Genomic DNA, 10,101 nt, shown 5'->3' with positions numbered 1-10,101 from the left:
GAAGGGTTCCTATGAAAAGGGCAAGATTGGAAGCTGAAAAATCGTGCCAGACTGTCAGTTTCGTGAGTGTACACAGGTAAGGTGTTTGTGCGAGGTAGTCACAAAACATTCTGCTCAGAGGATTTTTAAGAGTGACTTTTTACCCTTCACCCATACTATATATACCTAATTTCCCACAAATGTAAGAGAGGTCATTCAGAGAGAAAAACCTTAAATAGATTTTCAACAACACACACACCCATCTTTTAGAGAGAGAGCTACTCATCCTTATGCAAGACCTAGGTACAGTTGCTAATTGGTTAGCTCCCCGTAGGCTTGAGTCCGAGGACCATGCAAGACCTAGTTACAGTTGCTAATTGGTTAGCTCCCCGTAGGCTTGAGTCCGAGGACCATGCAAGACCTAGGTACAGTTGCTAAGTGGTTAGCTCCCCGTAGGCTTGAGTCCGAGGACCATGCAAGACCTAGGTACAGTTGCTAATTGGTTAGCTCCCCGTAGGCTTGAGTCCGAGGACCATGCAAGACCTAGGTACAGTTGCTAAGTGGTTAGCTCCCTGTAGGCTTGAGTCCGAGGACCATGCAAGACCTAGGTACAGTTGCTAATTGGTTATGCAGTGCCTTGGTTCTGTCTAACGCTTGGCATCTGGAAATAGGGGTTCGTCCTCGGTTTGCTTTACTGGGGACGATTCCTCCTTCGGAAGGCTCACGATCTTGCATGTGGCATTGATCTCATCTCCATCTCGAGCCCTCATCTCTGTCATTTGCGAAGCGTCCCTTGGCCGTTCGTATTCCGCGCCTGACGCTTCGGTGCGCGAGACGCGCCTTCATTAATGGCCTCGTGAATTGATGGCTTCATTATTATCCAACGCTTCGGTAACCCTCTTTTTGGGCTCTGCGTGAATTAATTCTCACCAACCCTATCCCTCTATATAAGGCCTTCTGGGGGATGATTTCCTCATACTCCATGAGCTTCCCAACACAAACAGAAAGAACACACCCTCCTAGCTTCCCAAGCCCCTTTAATAACCCCGCCGGAATTGTGACCGGAGTTAGTTGGTATGAGGCGGCTTTGGGCGGGTGTGAGGACATCCGTGCCAAGGGCCGTGGTGGCCGCAGCCCCCACTGGGCTTCCTGTGCGGCAGAGTCTAGGCGTAACCCCGATGGCGCCATGCACGCTGGCCCGGAGGGATGTCGTTGAAGTACCTAACATCTCTCCTCCGAGCGCACCCCCGACGGAGGAGACATGCGAACTCACATCATGGGCGGTGCCCGAGTGTTGCCGTCACCAATGGCCAGCGCTCGTGGGGGTTGGAGAGAATCAAGGGAACATCATGGGGAGGGCGTCCCGGAGCCCCTGTATCTGCTCCTCGCTTTGTTCAAGCTCCGCCGCTCCGAGAAAGGAGTCGTTGATGGCCTTGGAACGAGCTAGCCCCAGCCCCTTTCAGCCCGCTTATTGTCAAGTTCTCCCATTCTCTTGATGCCAATAAGAGCACGGGTTGACACTTCCCTCTAGCTAGTTTTAGGACGGGTCCGCCTGGGCCTCTGATTGTAGGACTAGCTGTTAGGAATAGTTGTAAAACATGCCTGCCTGAGCCTCTGATTGTAATCTGTAATCTTTTTTTTATGAAATAATATAAAGTCTCTATTTTTTTTTTTTGAATTTTCTGTCTTGAGCTTTTATCTTTCTGCAACGCTCTTCTTTTTTATAATTAATTTTTTTTTTGCATCACCGCCGATCTTCCATGGAATGGTTGTTTAGAACAGTCGCCTGTTGCGCCAACCAGTGCACTAATCCTTCCCACAGACGGCGCCAATTGTGGGGACTGGGTTTTTGGCTGCCCAAGCCCAATGGACACGGGTCAAAAGCCCAACGAACCCCGCAATGAATTTATAGAGAGTGGGTCGAAAGTCTAGGCACCGGCCGGCGCTCTGGCGGCGTGAACTCCGGTCTCTTTTATTTAAGCAAATAGACTTAACACTGTTTACAATGGGGATGGGCTCTTCGGCCATGGGCCGAGGAGGCTCTTGCCCTCTTTTCTCTCTTTTCCTTTAGTTCTTCTTTTCTTCCTTTTTCTTCGTCTCTTTTTTTTGTCCTTTTTTCGTTCTTTTTTCCGTCCCCCACGCAGGAGGGATTCCCTTACATTATATACCCCTTGCCCAATCAATCCTAGCCCTACACCTGTTGAGTGATCATGACCTTCGCTCAGGTGCTTGTCCCATCAGTCGACTTCCCAGTCTCTTTGGGAGTTGCGGCGATCGAGGCAACGCTGGCGCAGGGTCTTTTCCTCATTAACGCGGCCAGGGCGATTGTCAGGCACATTTAATGTGGAGGTGACTGCTCGTTACGAGCATGTTCTCCTAACTTTCGGACGTCCGATGATGAGGTCGTCCTCGAACTTGGATGTCTCCTCGGCTCGGGCCTTCGGCCCAGGAATGAAGTGGGCTGGGCCGTGGGATTATTTGGCCCCACACTATCTATTCCAAAAAAAGAATATATCTCCATTAATTTGATAATTTCTACGTTGATGACATTTAAAATATATATATATATATATATCAAAATTCCTTATATGTTTTTTTTAAAATTTTTTGAGAGAGTTTCAACTTATGGCGTTCGCTCCTGATGATGCTCTTTATCATCAGACCAAGATATCAATCAGTTTTTAGTGTAGGCGGGGATTGAACCCCAGATCTCTTATTCAACCATCAGAGACTTTACCAGTTGAACTTACGTTACGTAACATTTAAGGAATTTATGTTGAATCAACTCCTTTTTTTTTTTTTTTTTTTTTTATTCTATTCATATGACCTTTTTTAATTCCAATTTTCATGGGATAAAACAAACACATTGATTATATATCTTTAATTTCAATAAGATTTAAATGAATTATATTTCAAATGGAACTCTACCAATATATATAACCCTATATATCATTTTTGGAGTGAAACTTATTTCAATATGTGAATGCCTAAATCCCATGACAGTGTAGGTATGCATTCTTTCTTCTTTTATTATTATTATTATTATTATTATTTTCATTTTGTTTATTTTCTTTAGTGTTATTATTGGGTTTTTTTTTTTTTTGTTTTTTTTTGTCTTCATGTGATTTAATTAATGAATTCAAAACATTCAAAAACATTGTCAAGTTTCTAAAGGCTCCTTCTTTGTTTTTGAATTTTGTTTTTATTAATTGATTAGGTTTTGTGTATTGGTTGCATTTTGTTTAAACTAATTTTCTTAGCTTTGATCTAATTTATATGCTTAGGGTTAGGGTCTTAGAATTAATGATTAAATATGGTTAGAATTAATAGATTAATTTGACAATTTTCTTATTTGATTTTTATGTTACATCAAATTATCAAGATGTTCTACATGTGTATTCTTGAACTATCAACTTTAATTTTAATTTATAATATTATCAAGATTATATTAATTTGATTTATCAATTGTTTAGTACTTTTTTAAAAAATAATTAACAATTTAAAATTCAATTTGGAATTATCAATTTAGTTTTAGGAAGAAATCTTACCCCTTATTTTAGCGAGATAATTATTTACACTTGATAATTTTTTCTTTTTTCTTTATTGAGTTTATTAAAATATATAATTATTTATACATTTATTTTATAAGCTTTTGCATAAAACCGTGCAACGTACGGCCTATAACTAATATATATATAAAACTGAAGCTTCTAAATCTCCCACAATTTTCCATGTCAGCACAATATTAAAAAAAAAAAAAAAGCATAATAAAACTTTTCTAAAACCCGAACCCAATGCTCTGCCTTCTCTTTCACGATGCTCTACCCTTTCTTTCACCAAAACTCTTTCACGGTGCTTTGCCTTTTCTTTCACCAAAATGCATGCCCTGCCTTCCTCTACTAGCTCCTCCTCGATCAGACCCACGACAAACCAAGACACCACCACCATACCCACAGATTCCATAATCAAAACCCACCATACCCACAAACCAACAGACATCTTCTTCCTCAGAACAGAGACAAAAAAAATGAGATTGAGAGAGAATCGTCGGAGTGTTAGACTATCATCCACTGGCAAGCTAGTTGCTCACCAACATCAGGTAGCCTAAACCGCTACCAGTAATATATATATATATATATATTTTTTTTTTTTCCTAAATCTGGTACTCTTTTTTTCTCCCAAAATACCTGATGCCTTCCACTCTCTTTTCAGATTCTTTCATGCAACCATCTTCTTCCCTGAAAGTCAAAACCCTCTCCTTCCCCAAAATCAAAACCCAAAAACCCAAAACTCACATGCGGCCGGTGTTGTCAAGGAAGCTATGAGCAATCCAAAAACTCTAATGCAGTCTCTAAAGCAGGTTTTGGGTTTTTCTTGAGATTTTTTTTTTAATTTATTTAACCGTTCGTGGTTGCTAGTGTTGGAGAATTGGAATTATTAGGATGAAAGGAAAGGAGGATGGTATAACCCCAAAAATCAAAATTTCTTTTTGTGGGTATTGTTGCATATTGCTACATGACTGAAATATTTGTGTTTTTGTGGGAATTTTATTTTTGTTTTGAAGGTAGGGGTTGGTTACTATAGTCATTTGAGATTCCTAACAGGTGTTTGATAGAATGCCTAGGAGAGCTATACTCTCAGGTGTTTGTTCTCTGTTAGTGTTGGCAGTGGAATCTTTTAACCTCATAACCAATCTTTTAATACATGTGTTAGGACATATGTGATTCACTTGATAGGAACATATGTCACTATTTTATGTAGTTGGTTAATCCTTTGACAAAACGCACTTTACTTGTATTTGGGTGGATCTAGGATGTATTTAATATTTCAAGGAACAAGAGTTCAAGTCTAGTATTGAAGCCATGCAAATTTGTCTAAGAAACAAGTGAAGAAGTGCTGATTTTTTAAATCTCGATAGCTGCTCGACACCTCTCGACAGCTAGGCTATCTATCGAGCTCTTCAGCTGTTTCTTATCGCGATCTCGACATGTAATGACCCCGGCCCAACTGTGTAGATATTGTCCGCTTTGGACAGGCTTTGGGCATGCTTGCAACGTCCGACCCTTTGGGTGGCATGCTTCGCAACGTCCCGCCACATATCCCACACGGTTTTGTTGCCAACACCTAAGTGCAAGGCACACCTCTACCACTACCACGCGTGTGCTCGTAAGGGGGGTGGATTGTAGTGACCCAAAAAGGGGGGTCTTGCATTCCATGGAATCCCACATCGCCTAGGGAAGCACATGGAAATGTGTTTATAAAAAATAACCTTCCTTTAATGTGTAGAGGCCTTTTCCCCAGCGCAACTTGGGAAATAACAAAACTGTGAGGGGTATGGGTCTCAAAGAGGACAATATCTACACAGTTGGGGCGGGGTCGTTATGCACTGGGGAAGAATAAAACTGTGAGGGTATGAGTCCCAAAGCGGACAATATCTACACAGTTGGGGCGGGATCATTACAGATAGTATCAGAGCCATGCCCTAGTCGGAAGTGTGGGTCCCACACGCGAGGACGTGTGTGCTAGTAAGGGGGGTGGATTGTAGTGACCCAAAAAGGGGGGTCTTATATTTCATGGAATCCCACATCGCCTAGGGAAGCACATGAGAATGTGTTTATAAGGAATGACCTCCCTTCAATGTGTAGAGGCCTTTTCCCCAGCGCAACTTGGGAAAGAACAAAACCGTGAGGGGTATGGGTCCCAAAGCAGATAATATCTACACAGTTGGGGCGGGGTCGTTATACGACACCTCTCGACAATTGGTGGATCGATCGAGAAAGCTCCTGTCCTCTGGATAGCTTCTTGATAGCTAGTGGATCGATCGAGCAACAGGTCTCGACAGATAGCTATCTATCGAGGTATCTATCGAGAATTACGAAATTCAGATTTCCAGATCTGATTTTCGGCCCATGCTGATATGTATGTGTAGGGTTTTTTTTCTCACAACCTTAGACCTATATAAGACTTATTTTAGAGGCATCACAAGGAGAACATATGCAAAAGGTGACCGATACCTTATTCTCTCTGAAATAAGCTATTGCGCCTTTGCGCCTTAGGGTTTTGTAACCAAGTGCTTTTTGATTAGGGGTGGCAATTCGTGTTCACGTGTCGGGTTCGTGTCAGGTTGAGCTCTAAGTATTATGTTATATGGTTAACACGAACCCGACCTGTTTAGTAAACAGGTCAGGACTCCTTAACCCTAACACGACCTGTTTATTAAACGGGTAACCCGACACGACACGTTTAACCTGTTTAATTTGTAGGTCATGTTAAAGTCAACAAAAATAACCTGTTAACAACCTGTTTGATTATGACCTGAACAACTTGTTTAATTAACCTTAACCCGAATAACCTGTTATCAACTTCCATATATTTAAAATTATAATTCAACCATAAATCAAGTAATAAAAATTCAAATAATAACAAAATCAAATAATTCTTTCATTCCTTCAAAATAAAATTACTAGTCCAAAAGGTTCCACCCTCCATACTATCAAATTCAATAATATGTCAAAGTTCCATAATAAAAAACCAAGATTATTACATCGCATCCAAGTTCCATATCAAAAACTAAAAGACATTACAGATTAAGGGAATAAAAAACCAAAATGATTACATGGCATATCAAAATATCCTTTATGGCAAAATCCAAGTCCAACCATCTAGAAAAGCCTACTAGGTCACCACACCTGACTCTGCATTACAAATAACAAAACCAACAACCCAGAATCTCTCTTAAACCATTATATCAACAAAAATATTCAATCAAAAAAAAAAAAAAAAAAAAAAAAGAAAACAAAAAGCTCTACTTTTATTTAAAAGTAATTATTAATTTGACAAATCAATTTAAAAAAAAAAATCATTTCCTGGTGTTTATGCAATTTCAGAAACACTGACAAAGTTTGGAATTATTGAATAAAAAACTGTGTCTAAAGTAATTTGTAAATATTGACTTATGATAACAGTGATATAGAATAGATCAAAACCCAAGACATCATAAGAAAAAACATGAAAACAAATAGAAGCTAGTTTGAAACATAAAAACCTAGATATACAACAGGAACAGATCGAACAACTAGATTAGAATATTCAAAACAAAAAATAAAAGAAATCTGAGTAAAATAGAAATGAAGAAATATGAAATAAAGAGTGAAATGGAAATTGGAACTGAACTTAATCACCATTGGAAATGAAAGGAGAGTAGTCTCTCACCTGTGTGTATAGAAGCTTCTGTCTAAAGTAATCTGTAGATCTGTATCTGTAGTGTAGTGTAGATGAAAGAGGAGCGGTTGGAGTTTTGAAGAGAAGAAGAAGAGTTAGATACTGAGTAAAGATTGACGACGAAAACGAAGAGACATGAGATTGGGATTGAGATTTGAGAGAGGCATGAGGTCTGGTGACTGGCTTGAGGGGAAGACCAAATATCTAAGCTTATATACCTAGGTTATAAGGGTAAAATGGTAAAATTAATTTTATAAGCTAATCGGGTCAAACGGGTTAAACATGTTGAACACGAACACAACCCGTTTAATAAACGGTTTAGCCGTGTCAACCCGAATATGACCCGAACCCGTTTAACCTCAACCCATGACCTGTTTATAAACGGGTTAGTCGTGTCGGGTTCGCGGGTCGTGTCAGATTTTGCCACCCCTATTTTTGATCTTCATTGTTGACGAAGTGAAGAACTTTGTAGCCAACAATTTTCTTCAAGTTGGTGTATTAGTTACGTACTAGGAGCTGTGCATCTTTGGTTAGTCACGTACTGGGATCCGTGCATCAAAAGAGTGGCGTTCATATATTGAAGAGTTCAGAGGTTCTGAAGCGGTAGAAGGTTTCTGCTGTAAGTTCATCTATGGGATTGTAAAGTCTAGGGACAAAAATTTTGTACTAGATCTGAAACTTCTCTTTACTATAGTGGATTGCTTTTCGGGAAGGTTTCCTTCCAAATTTTTTATTGTGAAACTAATTTGTTTCATTGGTTTTTTTGGGTCATCATATCTTGTCTTATTCATTTTTCTGTTGCACATGATTTTGACATGATATTGATGTTTTTTTGTTTTAACAAGTTTTATTCATAATAAATCTAATTACTAACTTGGATTTAAAACTTATTAATTCTATCAACCGGGGTCTAAATTTCCCAACAACATGCATTGTACTTCTTTTAACCAAATGATTGGAAAGAATGAAAATTGAAGGAAAAGCTTGATTTACAACAATATGACTGTTGTTGCATGTCAATAATTATGTTAAGGAACAGGTGTAGATGATTTTCAATTGTATAGGTTGGCGATTCTTTCTTCTAGACATGATAATATATAGTTTTTGTATCTGTAGCTCAAAATTTTGATTTTGTTCAATAGGGCAAATAGATTATGCCATTGTTCCTATGATTGCAAGGGGAATCATGCTGGGTCCTGATCAGCCTGTGATTCTGCACTTGCTTGATATTGAACAGGCAGCTGAATCCTTGAATGGGATAAGAAGGGAAATGACTGCTGCTGCCTTTCCTCTTCTGAAAGGTATGTCCCTTATCTTGAGAGCTAATTCTAGGTAGGTAGAATTATTCTCTTCCCTTAGGTTTCTTAACTCATGTCATGAATATGATTCAGTAGGTGTGGTTGCTACCACAGACATTGTTGAAGTGTGTAAAGATGTAAATATTGCTGTTATGCTTGGTGGATACCCACGGAAGGAAATTACGTTAAGGAAGGATATGTTGTCTACAAATGTGTCCATTTACAAGGTTAAAGAACATATCCTAATAGTTTTACTAATTCGTTAATGTTTTGTAAATTCTTAATAGTTATTTCTACATATGTTCTGATTACAACATATCCTAATAGTTATTTCGACTAAGATTTTTCTATGGTATTCTATTTTATTTCATTTTTGTTGTAGGTGATTGCATTTTTTTTTCTTCATGTTTGTAGCTGAACATGATTAAAGAGGGGTTACATGAACAGTTAGGCATTTACCTTTCCTTTATTCTGTATTGTTTCTTGCATATTTATTCGTAATATGTTTTTAGAAAGAATTTGAAATTGGAATGTGATTGCATATTTAAGTTTCTTGGTTATCTCAAACTTGGGGGGTATTCCTGAGTCTATTGACTTTGTTTTGTATTTGTAGTTTTAGCTATGTATCTATATAATTGAGTTTGTGCACAAACTTAGATAAATCTATGGGTTTGGAACTCTGCACTGGCTGTCATTCTGTTTGATATATATATATATATATTGTTAATTGTCATAGATTTTTTTCCCTCCAAAACAAAGACTCACGGCTAAACCCGCTCCCCAAACCACCGATCTCCACTTTTGAGAGACAAAATGCAAACCCTTCACCTTCCTCCACAGTTCCCCTTCTCCTTCTTCCAAACAAAGACCACAGCCAAACCGCTCCCCAAACCACCATTCTCCACCTTTGTGACATGAAATCAGTTTTTTTTTTTAATGATTGGGAAGAGCACCAATCTGTCTGTAACTGAAAGAAAAGGAGAATTAAATCGTGCGGATGGGTCTTTGAGTTTATTTCTACCCAAAATCAAATTAAATGGTTTCTGATCTTTGTTTTTTCTTTACTTTATAAATAAATATTATATTTTTATAATTAAAAGTGCTGTATTTGAATAGGCACAACATTTGTTTCAAAGGGATGCAAAAACGATTACACCAGAAGCATTTGAGAGTGTAAAGGCTGCCGTTGCAAGTAGTGAGATTGAGCACAAGGCAGAAACCAAGAAGAAAGTAGTTCCTCACAAAGCTGTTGGCCAAGCTTGGGAGGACCCGACACTAGCAGATTGGCCAAAAAGTATGAATTATTTTGCCCTTCTCTTATTCACTATTGCTGGTACTTAATTTATATGATACTAAGGCCAGATCTGTTGATCTATAATGGGTGTAGGCTAATGATGATGCCGAAAAAACCACCAATGAGCCACACGTACTCGCACGCTTTTAATGCAACCTGCACAACACAAGCAAGGAGAAAGACCTAAACAGAGAGCACCGGTGTGGTGCCGGCCAAATACCCTCCGAAGGTCAAGTTAGAATCTTTTACAACTCCAGAGTGCTAGAGAGGGTTAATTATGCGTACCTTGATTTATGAGAGTATTGGCGC

General features: G+C 38.9%; 1 protein-coding gene across 1 annotated transcript; it reads left to right on the top strand.

Moving 5' to 3' along the window:
* The first annotated feature begins 2,189 nt into the window (after positions 1–2,189).
* Positions 2,190–9,839, top strand: LOC112039751 (malate dehydrogenase, cytoplasmic). Its single transcript, XM_065780042.1, has 4 exons — positions 2,190–2,274; positions 8,343–8,501; positions 8,595–8,725; positions 9,615–9,839. Exons 1-4 carry the CDS (start codon positions 2,190–2,192, stop codon positions 9,837–9,839), a joined length of 600 nt encoding a protein of 199 aa, XP_065636114.1.
* The last annotated feature ends 262 nt before the right edge of the window (positions 9,840–10,101 follow it).

The sequence above is a fragment of the Quercus suber genome, unplaced genomic scaffold (genome assembly GCF_002906115.3).
Source record: "Quercus suber isolate HL8 unplaced genomic scaffold, Cork oak 2.0 scaffold_223, whole genome shotgun sequence".
NCBI classification, from domain to species: Eukaryota; Viridiplantae; Streptophyta; class Magnoliopsida; order Fagales; family Fagaceae; genus Quercus; species Quercus suber.
Note: the sequence above shows the minus strand (reverse complement) of the source record. Positions and strands in the feature narration are given on the sequence as shown.

Coding starts and splice junctions, on each gene's coding strand:
- LOC112039751 (XM_065780042.1), top strand. CDS start 2,190: ATGACCTTCGCTCAGGTGCTTGTCCCATCAGTCGACTTCCCAGTCTCT. Junction 2,275..8,342: donor CGAGGCAACGCTGGCGCAGG/GTCTTTTCCTCA, acceptor TTTGTTCAATAG/GGCAAATAGATTATGCCATT. Junction 8,726..9,614: donor CAAATGTGTCCATTTACAAG/GTTAAAGAACAT, acceptor GTATTTGAATAG/GCACAACATTTGTTTCAAAG.